The 24,174-nt window shown below is 48.6% G+C and overlaps 4 protein-coding genes across 4 annotated transcripts; all 4 read left to right on the top strand.

Annotated features, from left to right (window-relative positions):
* Window positions 1-1,059: 1,059 nt before the first annotated feature.
* Window positions 1,060-5,155, top strand: LOC100837372. The gene is made up of 8 exons (XM_010233467.3): window positions 1,060-1,393; window positions 1,650-1,806; window positions 2,189-2,855; window positions 3,286-3,453; window positions 3,556-3,790; window positions 3,866-3,961; window positions 4,044-4,252; window positions 4,513-5,155. The coding sequence occupies exons 1-8, from the start codon at window positions 1,246-1,248 to the stop codon at window positions 4,858-4,860; spliced, it is 2,028 nt and encodes a 675-aa protein (XP_010231769.1). The 5' UTR covers window positions 1,060-1,245; the 3' UTR covers window positions 4,861-5,155.
* Window positions 5,156-6,954: 1,799 nt separating this feature from the next.
* LOC104583246 (protein FAR1-RELATED SEQUENCE 5-like) lies at window positions 6,955-7,943 on the top strand. The gene is made up of 2 exons (XM_010235065.1): window positions 6,955-7,591; window positions 7,681-7,943. The coding sequence occupies exons 1-2, from the start codon at window positions 6,955-6,957 to the stop codon at window positions 7,941-7,943; spliced, it is 900 nt and encodes a 299-aa protein (XP_010233367.1).
* Window positions 7,944-7,985: 42 nt separating this feature from the next.
* On the top strand, window positions 7,986-9,365 carry LOC104583245 (protein FAR-RED ELONGATED HYPOCOTYL 3-like). Its single transcript, XM_010235064.1, has 3 exons — window positions 7,986-8,138; window positions 8,249-8,533; window positions 8,631-9,365. Exons 1-3 carry the CDS (start codon window positions 7,986-7,988, stop codon window positions 9,363-9,365), a joined length of 1,173 nt encoding a protein of 390 aa, XP_010233366.1.
* Window positions 9,366-11,330: 1,965 nt separating this feature from the next.
* LOC100837066 lies at window positions 11,331-15,670 on the top strand. Its single transcript, XM_024458225.1, has 14 exons — window positions 11,331-11,486; window positions 11,594-12,528; window positions 12,623-12,757; window positions 12,865-12,984; window positions 13,087-13,267; window positions 13,367-13,435; window positions 13,514-13,585; window positions 13,684-13,839; window positions 13,920-14,154; window positions 14,250-14,451; window positions 14,525-14,620; window positions 14,730-14,983; window positions 15,092-15,170; window positions 15,252-15,670. Exons 2-12 carry the CDS (start codon window positions 11,719-11,721, stop codon window positions 14,922-14,924), a joined length of 2,271 nt encoding a protein of 756 aa, XP_024313993.1. The 5' UTR covers window positions 11,331-11,486; window positions 11,594-11,718; the 3' UTR covers window positions 14,925-14,983; window positions 15,092-15,170; window positions 15,252-15,670.
* The last annotated feature ends 8,504 nt before the right edge of the window (window positions 15,671-24,174 follow it).

The following is a 24,174-nucleotide window of genomic DNA, read 5'->3' as shown; positions in this document are numbered from 1 at the left end:
ATGAAGTTGTCACTCCGCCAGAAAGGAGAGTGCACATCATGATACGATGATTCACATGCTAGAGACAACAGAGGTGGCGACGGACAAGTTATATGTCAATTTTAAGAATGTAATCAGTAAAAACATGCAAAACCCACACATACATACGTGTATCTAGAGTTAATCTTAACACATGCGTGACACAAGTCTCGAGGATCACAAGAAGACAACCACGGTTGGAAAGCTATCAAGTATGGAAGGGAAAGAGTAGAAACTATATTGTCTCAGAAAGAAGTGTCAAGAAATCGACAATAACATACAAAAGAAAGTTGACTCCCGTTGTAATAGCATGACACTAACTTATGCCAAACGAGTTACAGTACTTGCAAAAATACCTCACGCACTAACATTTGTTTAAAGTCATAATTTCAATATTTAAAATAAAATGATGTAAGATTGTAATCAACCATTAATGACATATCGTATGTTTGTTTGCATTATTGCTCCTCGCATCCGGAGCCACCACGAAGACACTTATTTGCTTCTACATCTTGCATCCTCTTCTAGCATATTTTTCTCCCTTTGCAACAAAAGTCATAGTTGACAGTCAAGATGTATTTGGTTTGAGCCTAATTTATGATAGCAAAACTTTAGTCAAACTTTTGCTTAGCTACGATTTAGCTTAAGTTTAAAAATCTTAAATTAGATAACCAGAGTCAGCTGAGGTACAAGGGATGAAAATTCGTACATAAGCGCTGGGAAGGTAAATTTTAGGTGCAAACCAAACACAACCAAGCAAATATACATGTAAAAAATGCTTCTTATATCCGTACATGTCCGCGCGTTAGAAACGGACAATAATCTTCAAGATGCAACTTTGACTACTAGTTCACTTATATATGCTGGTCAAATTTTTAGAAATACAAAGTATTATGAAAATATCTTTCAGAGCAATCTAATGATATTAATTTCACAACCAAGCAAATGAATTTCACTTAAATAATAATAATAATAATAATAATAATAATAATAATAATAATAATAATAAATAAAATAAAATAGATATTCAACATCCACCGTTCTGCTCTTCCCCATGACTGCAGCACACTCCGATCCCCTTTCCTCATCCCGACCTCCGCTCCTCCCGCAGCCGCAGGCCGGCCGCCGGTGGCCAATCTCGGGATAACGCCGCGTCAGCGGCCGTGTGTGGTATCTGGTACTAAGACGAGCTCTCTGCGCGACACGGAAGGAGGAGACGACCGAGGCATGCGGGGCTCGAGGAAAGGGAGGCGACGGCCTCCGGGCGAGTGGCAGCGGCTCCGGAACGCAGACGAGGCGGCCGCGGCGAGCTCGTTGCAGGCGGCGGCGGCGCTGGCCTCCCTCCATCTTCCGCATCCAGGACCCACGGCCACAGGTGGGCTCGCCCAAGTTTCTCACTCTCTTTTTTATCTTGTGCTCGATGGGGCTCGAAATGTGTGTTCCGCTCCTGCATCTTTGCTCTGGAATTCGTCGTGAAACCTGAATTTAGCCTGCTGGAAATCACGCAAGGAAAACCTATTTGGATTTGTGATGTGACCGCGTGAACAAGCCTAGATTTTATTTTCTTTGTAACTGAGGAGTATGTGTTTTGGATAGCAGCAAGGATTAATTCGTGAGTGTTGGGGGTGCAGCAAGCGACTGCCAGGATCAGGAACTGGTTGGGGCAGAGGGAGCACGCGGAAAGCGCAAGGGGAAGCGGAAGTGGGGCTTCAAGGCCGGCAAAGGAGACGCGGTGGACTCCGGTAGGCTTCCTCCTGGTCATTTTGCTCATCGCCGGTCAACCTGCAGGTTAGGCCTAGCCGATCCCCCTTCCCTTGTCACATAAGTTGTCGAATACTTGCAAGTAAGATATCATAAACTAGCTTTCTTTGTCCACTGGGAGTGTTGTTGCACCCAATGTTGCAGTTCATAATATAACATGTTAAAGCAGTAGGCTATGTAATGCTCTCATTTTTTGTTGTTGCATAGTTCTGTTCCCGTGATTTTTCACGCGACGGCGAATGTCATGTTGCAGTTAGTTGTTGTAAATTTGTTGCAGCCCAGTTATTTTTTGTTTGTTTGTTCTGCTTTTGTTCTTGTTAATTTATACAGCATTGTTTCCCCATGGATTTATTTAGTAGCAGTGTTATGAGGTAAATAATACTGATGTTTTCCCTTTTCTTGATTATAGGGGAGGAGTTGGTTCCATAGATGAAGTATTACACGGCGAAGTGGGCATCAGGAGCCGCTTCAGTGCAGCGCGGGTTCGGGATATCATGCGGAGTCTTACACCCCGGCAGCAGGGATATGTGGCAAAGTATGGATTCGAGCACTTCAGTCGGATTGGGGAATTCTCTGTCCATGAGCCACTGGCTGAGTGGATCATGGGGAAAATTAATCCTCCATTCTCTGAGTTAAGAATTAACACGGACAAGACAATAGTTTTTAACAGGCCCCTTGTTCAGAAAGTTTTGGGTGTACCGGCAGGGGGGAGACCCTTTGTGCTTCATGGGCAGAAGACGGAAAAAATCAAACAACTACGAACTCTATACTTAAATAATGGTCTAAGGGCAACCATTCCCCATGCCGTCAGTTTACTTAAGAACAACGAGGATGAGGAGTCCTTCGTGAGGACATTCCTGCTTATTTTACTTGCAGCAGTGCTCACCCCAACCACTGGAAATACCATTGACCTCGACTACCTGTGGGCCTTTGAAGATATGTCGGCAGTGCAGGACCTCGATTGGGCTGGCCATATCACGGAGCATCTGATGGAAGAGGTCCGGAAATTTCAGTACAAATCTAGGGAGGAGAAGATGACAGACTTCTGGGTTGGCGGGTGCTTGCCTTTGCTCATGGTATGGCCTCCCTCCCTCCTCCGTCCCTCATATTTGTGAATAGTGCACTGATGACATTTCTTTTTTGATGTTGCTGATGGCATTTTTTTATGGTGTCATCATTGTAATGGGGATGCTTCATTTATAAGTAGGTCATGTTGCAGCCTGTTTGGTTTTTCTGCCGGCATTTCTTTGTTGATGCCGCATTTATTGTAATGAGCATGCTGCAGTTATAACTTATAAGCAGTTCATATTGCTGTCTGTATACATAGTTCTTGTGTTAGTTTACTCTGATGCTGCAGCTAGCACGACTTTTTGTTTAAATACATACTCTATAGTAGTTTCTGCCTTTCTGCATTTATTCATGCTATCCTTTTTGACTGTCACTTTTTCATTTTGACAAAATGTGTTTATATGTATGAAACCCTTGCCTCGGCCTCTTTTTTTGTAGATTGCTTATATGGATCACTTGGATCTCCCTAGAGGGCGAATTATAGACCGTGAAATCAACTACTCAGTCCCCAGGATCTGCCATGTTTCTAAGGATGATTTCCAATTTACCGCGATTGCTGACCTGAATCGTCAACATTATAAGTTTGCCACATTTGGGATACTTCCTGTATGTCGTTTTCTCCACCCTTTTTCACTCTATAGTTTGTGTTTGCATCATCATACAACGTTTTGAATAGTGTTTGAAACTTCCCCTTATCGTCTTATGCAGTTCCGTGATAGAACACCGTACAATGATAATCCAATAATCGAGGAGACAGAAATAGCAGAAGATGATCTTCATATTCCCTCCAAGGATTATGTTTTATCAGGGCAGTGGGAGCTTGAAGCGCATGAGGAGAGAATATATGAACTTGGCCAGGGAATTCAGCCTGAAATCCTTGCGTTTGCGGAAGCAAGCATTGATAATTCCCCTCCTGGAAGAAATGGTATTGGCTCAAACCAAGGTAAATACTGAAGAAATGGGTGTAGATTCTTTTCATGTTTCAAGCAGCTTCATTATGACAGCGCACAATTATCAGGAAGTAAAAGATTTGCTAGCTGTGAAAGGGGCACTTCTAGCCATTTTAGGAATACTGCAAAGGCGGATGTGACATCCCCTTCATCTGAGGAATCAGGTTATATTGTCAACTTACATGAACATATATGTGAAATCTTAAATTACTTATGATTTCTTTTACCTGTTTACTGTTTGTACAGGAGAAGATAGTGCTCAACAATACGAGTCCTCTGAGTCGGATGATCATCCGACACCTCCAGAAGCTGATTATGGGGTGATATTCAGGAATTGTCTATCTGGAGCACAAATTGAGAAAGTAAACACACTTATCCAGAAAATTCAACCTGGAACTGTTGTATTCGTGGCTACCATGAGGAAGTGCGATGTTCAACTGCCTAGCCCTCTTCTGGTAAATTTGCTATTTCCTTTATGTTGAATGTACAAGTCACTGCTTTCGATATGAACTGTTTGGGTATATATACTGTACACTTCTGTTTTCTACATTCTTTGGGAAAATCTGCTGTTTATAAAAGCTTCATGAACCTCCTGAACAATTGGATAAATGATTTCTACATTTTTGACAACTGAAACCATGCCTTTTCTATTTACTCTGCACTTTCTTTCCTTGTTCTTCTGTAACGACATCACATCTTGTCCACATGTAACCAGATCGTCTCTAAGGAACGCGCGCTAGCTGCAGCTGCACGCTTTCCACATGAAAGTGGGACTGTCACACTTGAGGTGCCAGGCAAGAGCGAGAAGTGGCAGCCAAGGTTCTTCGTGGAAAAAGACGCGTGCATGCTCGCTGGTAACTGGTTAGACTTCGTATGCGACAACCAAGTGCAGGAGGAAGACATATGTGTCTTCGTACCGGCAAAGGAGGAGGAGAAGTCCAAATTCATGGTCCATATAATCAGTGCAGAAGCTACTCGCTCCAGGGGTGTTAAAAGGGCTCGCCCGAGCCATGATTCTCCAGTGGTTGTTGATGAACAAACGGCAAACCCAAGTGTCATTTAGGAATGGCAAGCAATGTATCGTGGTTAAAGGCTGGATCAAGTTGGCCTCAGCGGGCCTGCATTCCGGTGACATGTATATGTGCCTCTTGGAACTGAAGAAGGAGAAGAACAAGACGGAGCTTTACCATGGTGGTCCATATAGTTTCCAGTCTTGCAGAGACCAGTTGTAGTTTGTGTATTGGCTAGCAGTAGTAGTAGCATTTTCAGCTGTGCACTGGCTATTGTCATGTTCGGGCAATATGCATACAGAATGTTTATTCTCGATAGAAATAAGAAAACAATTTTCTCTTTCATCAGTTGGCAAGACCTGCATCTTTCGCTCGATCGAATTCGTTTGTCGCAAGAACTTAATCTCATCGAACTGCAAAGAAAAATTAACAAATATTTCATTCATCGTCCTCGATCATGAAAACATTCTTTTCCATCTCTCTCAGTTTGGAAAGACGCTTTCTTTTTTTGAAACGAGAGTAGGTGTTGCTGCGAATTAACCACCAGAAAACAATGGTTTCCAAGTGTACTTGCTGTAGTGCTGTTAACTAAAGTCTTGATTAACACATGTCTGAGTTTAGCAAAGTGAATCATGGTGGTAATCGATTTAATAAATAAAAGCAGGATATTTATGCATATCTACATGAAGGAGTTTGCTTATTTTACGAGAGTGGATTTTTGACCTGTACAACAACTGGCCTATACTATCGGGCCGTTGGACTGCGTTCCAACATTCGTGTTCTGCAGTACCGGGGTCCCCATCATGCGTCTAGAGCGTGGCTGGGTGGGCTAGCTTGTCCTGTCCCCATCCAGGAATCGGGCCGGGAGCCTCGATGTCCTGCGTGGAGCTGTCGCATCCAGCAGTAGCCGCCGCCCCCCTCCACGACGCTGGCTCTGTTCTGCGCCACATCTTCCCCTATTTTCGACAACGCTCTCCGCCCTTCTATCACAACGGCTTCTCTTTCGCCAGTGTTATGGCTGTAGTTCCTCTCCGCCCTACGCTGCAGCTCCGGGAGAGATGTAGCAGGTACGGATGCTCATGTTCCGGACCATGTCCGTGCGGTTGCGAGGTCCCCCCAACGACGCGAGCGCCTTCTCATTCATGTTTTTGGAAAAATACACGGGTTGATGTGCGTGGTGCGGGGGCTGGACCGGCGGCGTCAGATTTAGGAGTCGACGTTGCGACGACTGTGGGGACTGGTGAGGGGTCTGAACCGGAGGCGCCAGATTTAGGCGTCGAGGTTGTGGAGATTGTCGGGGCAGGTGCGGCGTCTGGACCAGCGGCACGCGATTTAGGCGCGGACGTTCTGGTGAATACTAGGGCGGGCAACGAGCAAGGACCGTTGTGCGAGACAGTTGCCAGGGACGGAGCTGGGTCATTTCAGACGGGAGGAGACGGCGAGGGCGGCTCAACGGTGCTGCCCCCGGCATACGCCGCGAGGTATGTTTCCTTGGCCCGGATTATCGACGAGTATCAGATGATCCCACTGGGGGTGTCGTCTTAGTGTACTTGCAAGTTGTTTCAGATAATGCTAGTTCCGATTTCATGGACCTGCTGCTGTCATCCCCTTTTTTCTGCGCCATGAAATCAGTGGTTTTTGGGGTGGGTGCACGATGCAGGTTCTGAATTTTTTTGGCAGTCTGTGTTGATCTGCCTGGCAATGCTGTTTTACGCAGGGGGAGGGGGGCGTTCTGGACCAGACTCTTGCGTTGGATCGCCGCGTGAAATTGGAGCGGTCGAGAACGCCCTGAGGAACACGCCTGCTTTAGGGCTGGGCAAGCACATTTTCGAGCCTGTGATCGGGACAGTGTTCGATTCGTTGGCCGAGGCATACGATTTCTACAATCTCTATTCATGGGAGGTCGGTTTTGGTATTCGGTATGGCAACAGCAACACGAATAGGCATGGCTATCGCACGTCGCAAGATCTGGTGTGCCAGTGAGCGGTTAGTACGGTCTCTTGTTCTTGCCGATTTTCATATATGGCGGTACGTCTGACAAAAATAAGTGATCTTTACAACTTTTCTGCTAATCTGTGAATGAGAGTACTCAAGGCTCGCCGCAGAAGTCAAGGGGCGAGGGCTCTAGGTGCGCCTGCCCGGCCATCATGCGCATGCACAGGTCTGACGATCACGGGTGGTCTGTCGTGCTGCATCGAGCTGACCACAACCACCACCTGTCAGGGACCTGCGGGGAGAAGATGCAGTGCAATTCCCATAGGAGGATTGATCAGGCAACCAAGGACACTGTGAAGCATTTCAGGGAGAACAACATCAGCCTTAGCAAAGTGCACTATATTTTGGGGAGCATGAACGGGTCGATGGATACTCTTCCATTCACGAAGAAGGCGCCGCACATAGTCTGCCAGAAAGTAAACAGAGAGCAAAGGGACGATGACATGAAGAAGACGACTGATCTATTCCGGAAGATGCATGATGCCGACCCGGACTTTGCCTTCAGGCTCCAGCTGGACCAGGAGGGGAGGGTTGTTAACCTTATCTGGACAAGTGGACGCAGCCGGCGCCAGTATAGCTGCTTTGGGGATGTTGTTATTTTTGATACAACCTACACCACCAACCGGTACAAGATGCCATTTGGTCTCTTCGTGGGCGTGAAAATTCACTACCAGACGGTTATCTTTGCGGGCATACTTATGCGTGAAGAGACGATCGAAGGTTTCAATTGGGCGTTTGCTGAATTCGTTTCTCTGATGGGAGGCAAACCACCTGTGACAATGCTGACAGGTTACATTTGTGCACCATTGTTATCTGATTCTCTCTAATTCGTTATTTTGTACCTGTGCAGTTATTCGGTACTACCTTATTTTGTGCAGATCAATGCCGTGCGATGGAGGTAGCGATTGGAATGACACTCCCTGGGATGAGACATCGATGGTGCAAATGGCATGTCTTTCGCAAGGCGAAAGAGGAGCTTGGCGGGATCGACAGCAAGAAAAATGGGTTCAAGCAGGCGTTCAACAATGCCATAAATGAGATGCTGAGAGTAGATGAGTTCGAGAAAGCATGGGGTGAGCTGGTTGAGGCATACGACCTCACGGATAAAAGTTTTATGATAAGGGCTTTCGAGGCACTATAGAAGTGGGCGAAGCCATTCTTCAAGGACAAGTATTGCGGGAGGATGACCTCCACCCAGCGAGTGGAGAGCGCCAACCACATGCTGAAGGTGTACGTGCCAAAGCACTCATCAATGAACAAGTTTGTGTCACAGTATGACAAGCTCCGTAAGGACAGGAACGAGGCAGAAGATTCAGAAGAGCACATGAACAATCAGGTTCTGGGCGTCCTATTCTGCTGGTGTTTTTACACAGGGGCTGTTTTTAACTAGGAGCTGGTTTAAACCAGTACACAATGAATTTGACGCTGCCAAGTTTGTCTTTGTAGGCTACCGGATGCGCTAGGGGAGGGTGGCCTATCGAGAGGCATGCATCAAAGATTTACACAATGGTTGTTATGAGGCATTTCAAGGATGAGCTTGTGAAAGGCCAGTCGTTCATTCCGAAAGAGCTTGAGGCCGGCAAACTCTATGATCTTCAGCACGCGTATGCGGAGCATAAGCCCTCCTGGTCTCGCTCGTCATTTATTGTCAGGATTGAGGACGATGAACATTACCATTGCGAGTGTGGATTGTATCCCCACGCGGGTATGCTCTGTGGCCATGTCATTTGGGTAAGACTTTCTTCCAATATTGAAGACCTGTTTTTTGCATGTCATGAGGGACTGAACGTGTGTTGACTGTGTGTATACTTTTCATGTCTATGAAAAGCTCATGATACATCTTGGTGTGAGGAGGGTCCCTGACTGCCACATCATGAAGAGGTGGACAAAGAATGGAAGGGACCTGCCGGATGTGCTTTTCGATGGCGGCAGTGGTGACCTGCGGCCTGCCCTTCCGAGATCTTTAATGCAGAATCTGATGCGGGTTATTGTCTTAGAGCTGTTGAAGATGGGAAACAAAAGTGACGAGGCGTCCCGTATTGTCATGAAACACGTGGCGGCTGCAAAATGTGAATTGAGGAATACCGAGATGGAGACACCACCCGTGTACTACTCGAGTGAGTGCGAAGATGGCGTGAAATCGAGAAGACCTATGTCACGGCCACTCGACCCGGTGAAAGGACTGGCTGAGCATGGACCATTCACGGACGATGGGGTTGCGATCAGGGAGCCGCTGGTCAACAGGTGTCGAGGTCGGCCCAAGGGAAATAGGTACAAGTCTTGCCTCGACAGTGCACCAAGGAAGACCTGCGCCAATGTTGCTGCAGCTGACCGGCCGGAAGGGCTATCGAAGCAAACAGTTTTCTGCAGGAAGTGCAGGAAGCCGGGGCACAATGCAGCGACCTGTCGAGGTGATGCACGGGAATCTCAGCAGCCAGAAGGTGGCCCCGTTAAGAAAGCACGGCGGCAAAACAGATGCGGCAGGTGCAAAGGGCTGGGGCATAATGCAGCCACCTGTGCTGTGAGAGTGAAGTGTTTCTGGCAGGTGGAAAACCAAATGTAAGGCATGTGCTTCGAAGCATTACTCTGTGTGAAAGATTAAGGTGCCGCCCAAGGCCTGACCTGTATTTTTGGCAATGACCTTCTTATTTGTAGACGATCTGCATGTTGTGTTCCTTGGAAGCAGTCCCAATGAAGGAACGCCGCCTGTGTTGGCTTTTCTCGTTCATATTTGGTCCTGTGATCGCTAAGCATGCGTCTAACTGATCACCCGCTGTACTCTGAATCATCGTATTTCTTTCTGCCGGTGAGGGCGTGCCGTGATTTGCCGGAAATGTAGCAGTGTCGATCTTGCGGTGCCAGGGGGTAGCAACCATACCGTCCCGTCGTGCGCCAGCGTGGAGTCCGCTGGGCCTCACACCTTGGTTCAAGATATCGTGGTAGCACATAGCGAGAGCCTGGCACGGTAGGACCCGTCTGGGGCCCGCATCTCGATTTCAAATTTTCAAAAAACGGGCGACCGCACCGGGTTGGTCGTGTGCTGGACAGGGGGGCAGATGGCTTGCATATAAGAGATCGTCTTCCTCCAAACGACGCCAGCGGCGAGGTAGCTTGAGTGCAGAGAACTAGATCGCAAAAACACAATGTCTGATTTCGTTGCTTCCGGCGAGTCGGAAGCGGCCGTCTCCTGCCTGTCGCAGGACTCGGTCATTAGTGTCTCGGAGACTACCGTCGAGATAGCTCCGGTTGGCCTTCCTGCAGTGAAAAGAAAGCATCATGAGTCACCGTCGATTCAACAACGAAATTCGCATTAATGAAGCTACTTCTGTGCAGGCGAGCGTCAGTGACAACGGCTACGACGGCGATGGTGAGGAAAGCGTCGGTTTTGGTGGCGGTGCGGACAGCGACGCCGAAGGTCTGGGAGAAGAAGAGGCGCCGGTCATCGCTTGCGTACTTGATCTGGTTAGTTCCTAATTTCCGGTTATCTGACTAGTAGTAGCATCGTCCTTCTTTTGTTTTGACGCCCTCTACGCATTCAGTAACGCAGGTCCTGGGCGCTGGTGGTGTGCTGGCCCGGAGGAGGAGGTAGCAGACAACACGGCGATGCTGCAGGCCGGCATGGAGGCACGACACGAGGTGCTCGACGACGGCGAGGAGTCCAGCAAATGGTTGGCACATCGGGGACGAAGAGCCGGCTGACGTTTCTTCGAGTTATGCGGAGGAAGAACTCCATGGGATGCCGTTGGTGATGTCGGCGGACGTCAGGAACATCTTCAGGCGTCGGGTGCGTACGCGTCTGGTGTGAAGTGTCATGCGCCAGGCGAAGCGAGCAAGTAGTTCTCAAAAGGGGCAGCACGAGCAAATACGCAGGTGTTTTGGGTGGAGGTGTGGCCGGACGAGAACACGATTGTACGCACGTTCTCATCGGAACGGGCGTGGTCTGTTCTGGGTTGCCGTAGTCAGTTTCATGTGCTCTGTTCTGGGTCTGTATTTTGGTTCCCTGTGCTCCTCAAACAACTGCTTGTTGTCATCAAACTTGTAAGCGAACTATGAATGGGAAATTATGTATGAAAGGTTGATTAGTGCTGGGATAGTTCAAATACTTCTCAGTCCATACGTCTTAAAATTCGCAGACTAATTCTCTTTGCGCGTGGTAGCACGGCCCGCGTGGTGCGTCGCTGAGCTTGGTAGATGTTCTGAAGAGCTCGTCCTCGGCGTTGTACAACAAGCATGCTGTGTGGTGCCAGTACGGGAGGCACATGGCAGCTATCATGCGCCCTACCGACCGCTGGACAGGTGGATGTGCACATCGGGCTCGAGATCAACGAACAAATCGCCGCAGTGACACGATGTGCGAGCAGGAAATACGGGACGTGGTGACGTGTGCCGTATAGTTCCGTCAGCGGGCCGGATTTTGCGCGACGTGGGAAGTCTACTCGGGCGTCCTGTCTTTTCTACTGGGACGTGGGCGGAAAGACAAACAGAGCAGGGAGGCAAGGCCCGGTCCAAACACCGCCGATGCCTCCCTTTTTGAGTCCAGTACAGGCTAGGGAAAAACCTCGCACCACATATTGGAGCGCCTCTCCCCCCTTCCACTTCCGCTTCAGCTTCTCTTCGGGCCATCCGCCATCTGCTGAGTCTTCTTGCCTCTGCTCCTACATCCCCGTCGAAGGGGAGGGTCAAGGTGGGTTCCGCGCCACTTCCTTGCTCCCGTCCACCTTTTGCACCGCATATCCTAGCTCTGACGACACATCCACCCCGCCCCCATCCCCCATCCTGGTCTCTCTGCAGGATTGGTCATGGCGGGCTCGTCGAAGGGCAAGGAGAAGCTGACGGATGCGGGTGACTCGTCGAGCATGCATCAGGTCGCGGCCGTCTCGTCGAAGGGCAAGGAGGTGTAGACCGACGCAGGTGAAATGTCGAGGCAGCATCAGGTCGCGGCAGTCCGCCGGCCTATGGAGCGAGGGGCGCCTCATGAACACGGCCTGATCTGCGCCACAAGACGCAGTCGTGCGGGCGACTGCATTGTCTCCTCCTTCGTGAAGGCGAAGGTACTTAGTTCCATGGGGTGGGTTTGTGCTCTGTTTTCTACATTCAGTGAACACAAGAGGGACATCATGGGGCGCATGGGGTTGGCGGGGCTGCTCAAGGTGCCACCTGATACGGAAGTAGACGAGAGCTTCTCCCTGTGGCTGATTAGGAACGTAGAGGATTCAGATGGAGACGTTCTGAAGATCCATACTAGGAACGTAGGCACGTTGGCCATGAGAGCTATAGATGTTTTCATGGTAGCAGGGATCCCTTGTGAGGGCCAAGAGATAGAACTAGATGACAAAAAACCAAGCCCAAACCTTGTTCGTTTCATCCGCAATACGATGGGATTGAGAACCACCACAAGTGCTGAACAGTATATCAGCATGGAGGATGTGGAGTCTGTGCTGGCCAAGAACTATGTGAACCACATGACCTATGAAGAACTGCATGCTTTCAAGGTCGCAGTTGTCATATATGTGGTGTCCTGGTTCCTTGCTCCTGTGGGGGACGCTCCTGGGGCAGTGAACACCGAGATATTGAAGCACCTAGTTGACCCAGACAGCATGGACGACTGTCTAAACTTTGGTAGTTATGTGATAAAGTGTATCAAGAGAAGTGCTGGGAGGGTGCACTACAATCTCAGCGCCGGCACGAAATGGGTGATCATCCATGTATGCCCAATCGTTCTGAAGGTGAGTGACCTTTTCTTAGCATTCAAAGCAACATCTATGTGTTCTGTTTGACAATTCCTTTTCTGGGCAAGTGTTTTACCTTGACAATCTGAAGCTTGGTTCGGATACCAGACCACATGACAACTTCCCGCGGATCATGGACTTCTACTCCGATTGCATTCAGAGATTGGTGCTGACTGAGAGGAAAGCGGGGTACATGTCCAGCCTTGACATGTGCGGCCTCGCGCAGGTAACTATGCATTACCAAACCAGTAGAAATGTGTTGTTGGTAGCATGTGTTTCCTATGTGTTGCCACCGCGTCCGACACTCCGCTGACAACCTGTGTGTTCATGCAGCCGCGAGACAAGGACGATGTCTGCTACAGCCGTGGGTTCCTATGCAGGGCTGCATCGTCTAGTCGTGTGTGCGCAGGCACTAGGCAAGAGCCTGGTCGAGCAGATGTCTTGGTGGCAGAGGTATACTAACCAGATCATGATTGTCCCCCCCCCCCCCCCCCCCTAAATTACATTTCAAATATGATTATGACTCGTAGGTCTGTATTTTTTGTTGGGGAACAGGTAGAATCTATGATGATGTTCGGTCTGAGGGTCATTGACCAGCACGCGGAACGTTGCTCAGAGGCAATACGGCTATTCACTGAAGCAAAGGCTTCTCTGCAAAACTCAGTCAATGAAATGCGGTCACGGTGGATTGATTTCTCGGTCAATCGTGGGGAGAGACGGAAGAGGAAATGCCGAGGTTTGTCCCTTGTCTACTATGTGAACTCAGCCTGTTGTGACTGTTCCTGTCGGCATAGGTGAGTTCCTGTTAATGAATGTGTTCTGGTCTGATATGCAGAACCGGAGGGTGGGCAGGGGAGTGAACAGAACGGTGCTGATCGCCACTCCAAGATGGGCCGCATACCCCGTAATAAACCAATACCTAGCACGATGTCATATACTAATATGTGCATTATAGACCAATAATGTTTTAACTTCATGGCAGTGTCTGGAGCGAAATTGCTGCTGGCGCATGATGGGGGTAGCTCGTCGCAATGCTCAATTGGTGCAGCCGCAGGTAGATAGTGCCATGGCGTGTTCCATATTTTTCTGGCTTTATCGTTACATGATTGCCTTGTTGATTATCATTGAGAAGTTAACCCCTGGAAAACACAGGTGATGCTGCGGTTCGAACCGAAGATGGAGGACAGACAACACCTCCGGGGGTCGCGGACAGCATTCCTCTGCAGAAGTTTGATTCGTCTAGTACTCCTGGCGATCCAATAGTGGTGATGGATGATGACGATGAGCCCATTTTTGACTCCACCCCTGGTACGAGGATCCCAGGCATTCGCATTCCTCCAATTCTTGTTGACACCTATCTAGAAAATGTTTGTCCTTCTGCCGTACAGTACCACCAGGACCTGCTGCCACATTTGTGTTTGGAAGCTTGGATGCTGGGGATGCTCATTATGCCCAAGCCAACCAAGAAACGCCGCCTGGTGCAGATGTCAAGATGGTGGATGAACATTCCCGGTTTGGGGTGAGCCCGTTCTCTGCAGGCATGAAGCACAAACACACGCTGGGGCCAACTTGTCGTGCTGTACTGAAACTTCTAGAGCAGAAGCACTCTTACGCCCATGATAGGTGAGCCACGCAATGAAAACTTGTTATCTTGGCTCTATTTTGCTTCCGTCGTGTCATACTGAAGCTTCTTGGACACTACTTGTCTGTTGTTCCAGTATATGGTTTGTTCACAACATCCCAGATGTGTTGGTGCTTGAAGCTGGCCAGTTGTATGCTGCCTTCAGGAGGCACGGCGAGTTTTCCGTGGATGTAGTCGATGCTCTGTCTAGGCTCTTCACGGCGCTGGATAGGGACATGTACCTAGAAGTGGGTGTACCTGATAACATCTGGAGGCACTTCCTCCCAGCTTCGTTCGCGGTTTGTGTACCTCTACTGCCTAACCATGTTTATTGGAATATATGGTCTCCTGTGATCCTCTGTGTGCTCGCAGGTTGGTGTCGTTACTGGCGAGGATCCCGGCTCAGCGAAATTCAAGGACATGTTTATTGGAGACCACCTGGGATACGACGTGGAGAACTGCAGGATGGTGAGCATGTGTTGCCCAATTTACATCCAGCTTTTGATTTATTCACCTTGTAACCTTTGTGTCGTCGTGGACTAATAACGAGTGATGATACAAAACTTCGGCCGTGTAGTTCCTGGCCCCTTTCCCTAAAAATGGGAGCTGGGTGGTGTATACGTGGGACTTTCTCCGCAGGGAAGTGGGCGTGATGGACCCGGCCATGCAGAATACAACTATTACTCAGAGCCAGTGGACACACGACGACACCATGCAAGCTCTGCACACCGCCTTGTTCGAGTGCATAGACAACTTCTTCAGGGGCTGGTAGCATGCTCCATGGAGCTGGACTTATGTCCACCACATCATGCTGGGGGCGCGTTGCCACATGTAATTCTCTTCATACAAAATCACAGAGTGTCTCAGCTCGACAAATCGGGGTTGATTGCTTTTTGTCACAACCCTCCCAGGCTAATGATGATGACTGCAACTATGCAGGTGAAGCAACTCGGGTGTCCACGCGATGCATTACGCACGTTACTTTGATGGTGATGAGCTCACGGATGCTACGGCTAAGGTTTGTTGACAACTTTTTGCCTCATCCTGTGAATGTCTGTGCTTGATCGAGTGCTAAATCTTTGCTTTTGTTGGGACAAAGAATGAAACGGCATTGGCCAGGGCCGACATGCTGTACCAGATGCTTGTGATGGATGACAATGAGGGGGAAGTGTCTGAGTTCTTGTCACGCTGCCTACCACACTACCCAAGCTAGGAGTACGTTGCAGGGGCAAGGCTTCCTGGCACGACATCAGTTCTCTTTTGAGGGGGTCACTGAATGGTGCTGCGTGAACATTCATTTCATCAAGTTCGTGTTCGCCAATGGGCGTGGGACCAGTACAATTGGTGTTTATTTTTGCTACTATGCTGTGCGTTGATCTTGTTTGCTAGGCGCATGATGAATTTGTTAGAGCATTTGATGCCGTCGTTGCTCCTCGTTGAGCTTTACTATGTTAGTTCGTCCTCAACATTTGATGCTGTCGATGCTTCTCGTTAATCTTTCGCATGTTATCTCCTTCAGATCCTTTTTTCTGACTCATAGTAAGCGGCGGATGCTTGTAGGAATGTGTTGGGTGTGTCGCCAGTCTTGCTCTTAGAGAATTGTCGCGGGACTCCGATCTAAAAAGGATGGATCAGGATGGGTGTGCGGGGAACGATGGCAGTTTCCAAAAACTTGGGCCCAATTGGGACATGTTTTCATATCCCCCCCCCCCTCCCCGTGGGCACTAGCAGCCCATGTGGTCAATAGCCGGCATGCTGGTCCTGTCTTTCACTGCTGCCGCTGGATGTGCCAGTATAGCCATACCAGGGTGGGCAAACTATGACGCCATCATCCAGGTGCCAAAAAACCGGATCGCCTCGATTGATTCGGTGCTGTCTCGTGCCGCAAACTAAAGCGATGGGTGGTGCGTAGTACTTCGGCCTGTGGCCGATGAAGGGACGGGGGGTGCGTAGTACTATGTCCTGTGGGGCCATGCTTGAACTCTCATGTAAATTAAGACAGGCCAGCTTGCCATGGTTTAGCTGGCGCCACGGCTGGACAACATCTAGGAAAGAAGACTTATACATGTCGCTCAGCATCTAAGAATGAGTACTTATACAGGTTGCGAGGTAGTCTATGTGATTAACACGTCTGGAAGTGTTTGTTGCAAAATGGACAAGTTCATACAGCGTTGGGACATGTAGAAGAAAAGCAAGTGTTGCGTGGGGGTAGTTGCACTCCCGAAGTCCCTTCGCACAGTATCCGTCTAGTCATCGTCTATTGTTTGGGCGAAGATGGAAAGCAGTTGCCCTTTGTTCTCGTCCATTGACAGTACCTCGTACAGAAACTTCTCCCTGAAGGAATTGATTGCATCCTGTAATTTGTTTTTTGATGTTAACCAACTGTTTGTCGAAAACATAAAATTGACAAAAGGACGGTCCTGATCGGTCTTACCGGCGTTGGTTCGGATGCTAGGTTGTGGCCATCGAAGTTGACGATGCTAAATAGGGTGTAAATCCCAGAACGCATCCTGATGGAGAACACATGACATGCAGTTGTCATGTCTTGTGGTGACGAAGGAGAAGTTAAGAAATGTGTTCTGGGTGAATTTGTGCTTACGGTTCGGCTGTTAGGTTGGGGTTGCTTAGTACGGAGACGTCCCACCCATTCCAATCCAGGGTCTAGCCATCGAAGAAGAGGCCAAGACTTCTTGCAAGCGCTGCATGCATGTAGCTTATCAACGGTGGACCGGTGCGCGTCAGCATATCCCCTGCTGTCCTTGTGCCAGATGCAGGGTCGATGATGTTCGTGTGGTGGCGCTTCATGTCCCATGCATACGCTCACCATGATCTGGCTGCCAACAATGGAAGGACAACCTGCATTGACAGAATGGATATGTGGAGTGAGTTCCCATACAAAACATCTTGAGCATAAAGCGGAAATGAATAGGTGCAGGCGCTGGTCGTGAGGTGTCCATCGACCAAGATGGTAGTTCAGACCGTTCTGGAGCTCTGCAGCTCATAGTTCACCGAGCGGCCTGTGAGCTGGTCCCGCACTGCAACATTGTGAGATGGGTCTGCATTGGCCATGACGTGCATCTGTTTTTTTCCACACGGGAATAATAAACGTAACTGGCGTTAGTCCAACAAACAAGATGCAAGAAAAATGACAGGGAGTCAGGTCCGGCGGAGGGTGTACCGAGAAGTCAGACTCGAATATGTGGCGCCACCGGATGTGTCTTAGCCTGTTTGGGTACAGCTTGTTGTCGAGCTGCTTTATGCGGCGAATCAGGATGTCAAACAGGTCGTACTCCATGGCAGCTTGACCCGTTGTTACCCGTTTAATTGTAAGTCCGTCGACCTCAGTATACCTCGGGTGGTCATGGACCACCAATGCCCTGGATTCGTTGGCAGAACCCACAATGACAAACAAAAAGACGGGAAAAAATAATAAAGGAGGCGCAGTCGAATTGGGGCGCTAGTGTGCTTTTGCATGTGCGACGGGGAGTTGCCAGCACTAACCTTTTTAGTTCTGGTGAGCTGGTGCTGGCAAGCCAGTCCATCAGGCTTCGGGTTGTGTCTGTGTCCCTATCTGGATGTGAAAATCCGATTGCCCAAGGTGACTTGGCAAACTGGCCGGGCCTGACTGCTTGCTTGACTATCGGACAGTCATTGTACTCTTCTGCCAAGTTCCTGCCGCTCCGCTCAAGGAACCCTGGTGATAGATCCAACCTCAGAGCTAAAGCACATTCAGAGTAAATTGTTGTTTCTGTGTGCGGCGAATGGGGTGTGACATTCCCCGGCTTCCCGGGTGGGGGGTTTTGTGGGTGGTCCTCACTTGGGTAGGCAAGCATCCCAGGGGTGTTCGTCACGACATAGTCCTCCTTCACCGGTGATTCTATACCAAGATCAAATGTCGGGCAATCGTCGATCAGTGGGTTGCCTGTGTGTCTTTATGTGTGTTAGTGCTTAAAGGAAAACTACGGGTACACCGGAAAATGCCAGTTTTTGAGCTCGATGACCAGAAAATGTTATTACTAACCTGTGGTCCCCCTTGGTGTAACATTACATGGTGTTTTGCCTGCTGTATGTCCGCTGCTTGGTGCCGATACAAGCTGATACGCTGCATGTTGGGGAGTTGGCCCTTCACCTGCAAAACCAAATCCTTGTCAACGTCTGGTCGGGCTGTTGGTAGGCAAGGTGTATTGAGCACAGCGAATGGGTTACCTGTGATGCCGGTCTTCGCGGCAGGAGTTGTGAAAGGATCCTTCATCATCGGCAGGTGGGCACCCTCCTTGCTTAGTGGTTGGCATGGACCGGGGCCATCGGCCTCCATATTGCACACTTAATTCGACAGGAAAAAGGCACATGCAAAGATGAGAGGGCGTCTGGTGTTCCAGGCATTGGAGGATGTGTTCAGGGCTACATAGATGTACAACGGCTGAAAGATGAATGCAATTTGGAACTCCTCTATGGTTTCGGTGGTGACCCCTTCGCCCCATTCCTTCTGAACAACAACTTCGGCCGCCTTGAGGCCGTTGGAGCAGTATTGCTGAGAACCCATAGCATGTCTGACGAAGTCGGTCTTCTCTTCGTTGGTGTCCGGTTCGAGTCCACAAACTTGTCTGCCGGTGGATGGGACCCTGATCAGCAGGCCGATGTGCTCGGCCCGCATGTGAATGCAGCCGTCCGGTCCAATCTTCATGGACCGGCTCTTCACATCTATCCTGCTTAGAACGGCTACGGTGTACCTATGGTTTACCCTGTTGATCCTGGGAGTATGGAGGCAGCCACCAAAACCGATGTCCAAGATGACCTTTCTCTTCCTCTCGCAAAACTTGTTTATGATTTCCGCGACATGCCGCGCTGAGCTACCCGTAGTGCGCGTGCCCTGCCCCCCTTCGCTCTCGGTGCCTGAATGCTCGGTCTCCTTGCCGTCACGGCTTGCATCCGTCGTCCTGCCCGGTCCGTCGCCGCTAGCTTCCGTCGCCACGGCCTTCCTCTTGGCCATGGAGCTGCGCGTCCGGGTTGGGGGACGGCATGGTGCCTGCGTGTGGGAGCAGCGTTCGCAAATGAGCTCCGAAGCCAAAAGTGAGGACAAAACGTGGGGCGGATCTACGCATCCTACAGTGAAATGAAACACATCCCTAAGGGAAGGGATAAGAACATCTTACAGTGCTTCCGGCTCCGCCATCTTTAGGCTCCATGGCGCCGATTGAGGGGCAGAGCAAGGTTTGTGAAGCGCGTCTGGGGGAGGGCGAACTCAGAGTCCAAGCAAACCTGAAGGATAAAGGGGGTGGGTGCGAGTCACTGACTCGCTGAGCTGCTAGCCATCACCCCTCCAAAGCAGAGCTGCCGCCGGGAATCCAAGAGAGCTTGCGTGTACAGAGTCGTGCAGCAAAGAAAAGTCACGTACCTACTTTTCTTGTGGGTCTGATAGGGACTTGCGCGGTGATGGGCGTCAAGTTCCGTGTCCTTCACCCAACACACGTCATGCAACAGGCGAGCGGCCGGGCACGAACGTCGTCGTCAAGGCCGTTCCGGCGGTGGCTCCCTCAGGACAATCGAAGATTATGACTACTTTCCCACCGCATCAAAACAGGGCGACTTCAGCACTCTAAATGCAAGGCAAATAGAGATCTGGATTAATCCTCCTGGGAACGGGGGACAAGCCCCTCACGAAAAGTACATGGACGCTGCTACTACAACAAACAACAGCCCCGCGATGCTGGCGGCGATGCTGTCAGAGGTGACTAACAACAACAAAATGAGAAACAACGCGAGCTGGCGCATCTTCTTGCTCCTGCGCAGATCCTGCTCCAGCCGCACCTGCCTGTGCTCGTTGGTCAGCTTTTGGTGAGCGTACCGGCGCCGGAGCTCGCCCAATTCGAACGACAAGCGCTCGAGGTCTTGTTCCCTTGCGGCGACCATCCTTTCCGCCGATGCGAGTGACTCCAACCACTACTCGCGTACGGGCCTACTGCAATACTCCACCATTGCATCAACGTAGTCCATCACGAGATCCGCCCAAATCCAGGTCTTGCAACTCCACTGCTTCATCAAGAAACAAAAAAAATAAGAAGACTCGGGCATGGAGCGACGGATCTATTCAGGAAGGGGGGGGGCATAAAAGTTAACGGAATCGTGGAAACCTTAGATCCGCAAGAGAAGAAGTCGCGATCCGGGTTCCTGGCTGTCTTCAATTTCATCTTGCAAGCCGGTACCCCGCAGCCGCAGAGAAGCTCCGGTGGCGTGAGCGTGTCGTCAACGCCGGTGGATCTGGATCTGCAGACGGATCCGCCGGGGGTCTGCTTCGGGCTGGCAGATTCCATGACTGAAGACTACGGTGACAAAGAGGAACGAGGAAGGGCTAGCACGGTACGAGAAATGAGAACTGGGACGGGGAATCTAATCCGGGTTTTGAGGATGAGACAGGAGTGACATGCGCAGCGTGCGGACGTTGGTTTTTAGACGTCATTTGAATACACATCCCTACGCGCATGGCTCGATTCTTGCTCCTGTTGTGCATTTCTGCCCGGATCTTGATGCAACCATTGTAAATCGGACGGCGGGACAGTACATGCCAGTGACTGCACTGGCATGCCATTTTAACTTGTCTGTATCTTATGCTGTAAAAAAAAATTGTATCTTGCAACGGAGGTCCACATCGTTTCAAGGGACTGGTTCTAGCATATGTGTTTATCTGGGTGCTCTACATATAATATATCCATCCTGACAGACTTGTGTTTGATTTGTGTTTCTACTTTCTAGTTACTTGTTAAATGCAAATTAAGACTTGCACTGGTGGTAAAGCCATATGTGATCTTTGCTGCTTTACTTTCTCATCTGGATTAAGTTTGACAACTGCTACTATTGTCTTCTCTGTACATCCAGAGACAGGTATGTTTAGCTTGGCCTGGCTTTCCAGGGACCAAAAGGCCATTTCTCATTTGTGCCCATCTCTGCTCCTAACTAGCCATGCTCATGCACTTCGTGTCTGATACTGCACATCCTCTGCCTACTATTATTCATCAAAATGGTCATAAACCCCTTCATTATTCAGCAAAGACAGAAAAAAAACCACATCGTCATTGACCATCCGATTGAGATTGATCTAGACGCTCGAGATCGAGACACCACACACAGCACACAGGCTTTGGGAGATTCCCGCGAAAAACTGTCGTCAAATCCGAACCGCCCGAGCCAATGATTGATCCGATCGGACGGCCACAAAGTGCAGAACTGCAAGGCTAGAAGTCTAGAACAGATTTTGCATCTGCAGCTAAGCTAGCCAGCTGGCATTCTCAACATTTGACCTACTGAGATGCAATGCAATGTTGGGTGCTGACGTATGGGAATGGGATGGGATAGGATAAGGGTAGGAAGCTTAGGTAGGTGCTGTCCACGTCACCTTTCCACCTACATACATAACTGATGCTAAATGAGTACGTATATACCTTCCTCACTAAGCAAGTAATTAAATTCATCGCCTTATAATTGCCAGTTTCTTCCAAGCCATAAGTAGGAGCACTCCTGATTTCAAGTCTAAGACATTTCGTCCTACATGAAATCAAAAAATGTTATCAGACCTAACAAGTTGTGGATTTTTTTTTAAAGGATGATAATCCTAGCCTAGCTACTTTCAGCCCTTGTTCTTACATATAATTAAGAACCCCATTTGCCTGGATCAACTTTGGAGGAGTCTAAACTTGACAGTCTGACAGAGAGTGTCGAGCATACTGATCAACGCATGTAACTCAATTGTCAGCTCATCAGCTGGGCTTAATGGCTTATATGTTTTCTTTTAGAAGAGGGAGCTAACCAACAATTGGTTCTTAAGTTTCTTCCTTGTTTCTCCTGTTAATTAAGCTGAAGAGAAATGCTCCAAGTGAACCTCATTGTAAGATTAGTAGTACAAGTGTAGATCTCAACAGCTGACGGTTGATGCGTGTGGCCTCCTCGTTAAATGTTACTAATATATACCAAAAGTTGAATAAAGTTTTATGAATCTCAGACCAGAATAAGCATATGTGTATATTCATCGTGCTATGCATTAAGTTGCGATTTGGACCGTACGTTGCACATAATATGCACTGAATCCCTTATCATATCGACAAAAGCTTCACCTTTCTTGGGAGGAATGATGATGAACAAGGCCTTCCCTAGCTTAATTACTGTGGCCAAATAGATCGACATCTCAATCAATATTGTCTCCATAAAAATGAAACATGTATATTGTCTCCTTAATCAATATATTATATTGTCACAGAACTACTTTTAGACCCATTTGAAAATGAAACACATGTATATTGTTTGATTATATATGTTTCTTAGTACAAAATTGCATGCCAAATCTATGTATACAAAATTGCATGCCAAATCTATGTAATAATCACAGCAAACAAAAGCCCCATATATCTAGTGTAGGATCTTTTCTTTGTCGGTTTCCATCCATAAGTTAATTTCGGGCATCGATCGTTTTGACACTTGCTTTCAATCATCATCCAATGTTAGAATCTACGGCGATTTTCATGCATGGGATTGCTTTTGGTTAGTTAAGTAGGAAGCAGATCCAAGAACCATGATATGGTTAAAATTGTATAGTGGTGGATATATACCCTTTTTCTTGTGATAATGGTGGGGTGGATGCCACTAGCTAGTAGCAAGGTTTGAGTGGCACACCACTCCGGCGACTAGCTGGTTCTAATTCCTCTAGATGATATTAGAGCCGCGCAAGCCCTTGCACACTCCACTGATGTTTGGCATTGCAGTAGATTATGACAATCTTGTTTTGGTTGAACTGCTTTCAGTTTGCACATCTTTCTTATACTAATCAGTTTGAGAAAAACTCTAGTACAAATCCAAAACAATCATTATTTGGGTTTCCCGGAAAAAAGAAAGAAACATCATTGTAAAAACAAAAGAAGAAAATTGTTGGATAATTAATAGATAGCATATATCTAAATTCAATTTCCACATTAACAAACCAACAAGATTGATAACTAGATTTTCTGCCTTTTTCCACGGCCACTTTAGAATAAGTTTTTGTTTCGAAAAGGAGGAGATCCCTGGGTCAACAAGCGTAGAGAAAATCAACCTAGAAGTTCAGCCTAGCTAAGATTCATGGATAAATATTCTCAAGTTGACCGTAGACAAGCTCTTTCTCTGCAAGAAGTAGATTAATTGCTGTAGAATTTTGATTGGATGTAGCTGTAAATTAACCATGAGTAAGCTAGGTAGTAGCTAGCAAACGGTGGACGATACATGCAAGTGGAGTAAATTATTTTCGGCATCTAATCATCTGATGCATGCATTGATCTTTGTATTTATCCTTGGAGAGAACAAATTCTCTTCCGTCCTTTTTCTTTAGAAAAGAAAACACACACGAGGATATGCTTGAGAATTGCCACATGGTGATTAATTACTGTTTAGTATAAGTAAAATCCCTGCATTGCTATCAGTAACAAAGATCGATTGATGCTCTGTGGCAGACATTTTGCCCTCTCGCTATTAATGTTTTCAAAAAATTCAAATTACATCTAAAGAAATCGATAAAATCAAGATGCATAGCCCTATTGTCCTTACACCAGGGGGTGGCGCAAGGGGTCCACTTGTCACCCTCATTTAAAAGGCGTTTTCTACCGTACCCAAAACTCCATCTGGGCCACACGGAGTAATAGGGAAGGGTATTTCTGACCTTTCACATTTTTACATTAATAAAAAGCGAAAACATTAAATTCCTCTCTCTTCCTGTTTTCCCGATCTGGCGATCCCTCAGGCCGCGCCTCTCCCAACTCGCTGCCGCCCCCTGCCAGCCAGCCAGCGCCGCCGACTTCGTCTTCTCAGGCTGCCGCTGTCCTCTCTCCAGGCGTTGCCAACCCTTGTCTCCTCCTCTGTTTATACCAACCGGCGGTGGCCAGCGAGCTCCTTGATGGATGGACTATAGATGCTGCTCAGAATCGGAGCTTTGCATCGGGCAGCAGGGAACGGATCGGAGGCCAGCGAGGGCAAGGCGCTGCATGTGCCTCAGCGCGTCCGTGAGT

The sequence above is a fragment of the Brachypodium distachyon genome, chromosome 2, assembly GCF_000005505.3.
Source record: "Brachypodium distachyon strain Bd21 chromosome 2, Brachypodium_distachyon_v3.0, whole genome shotgun sequence".
Taxonomy (NCBI): domain Eukaryota; kingdom Viridiplantae; phylum Streptophyta; class Magnoliopsida; order Poales; family Poaceae; genus Brachypodium; species Brachypodium distachyon.
The sequence above is the reverse complement of the archived record's forward strand: the minus strand, read 5'-3'. Positions and strand labels throughout refer to the sequence as shown.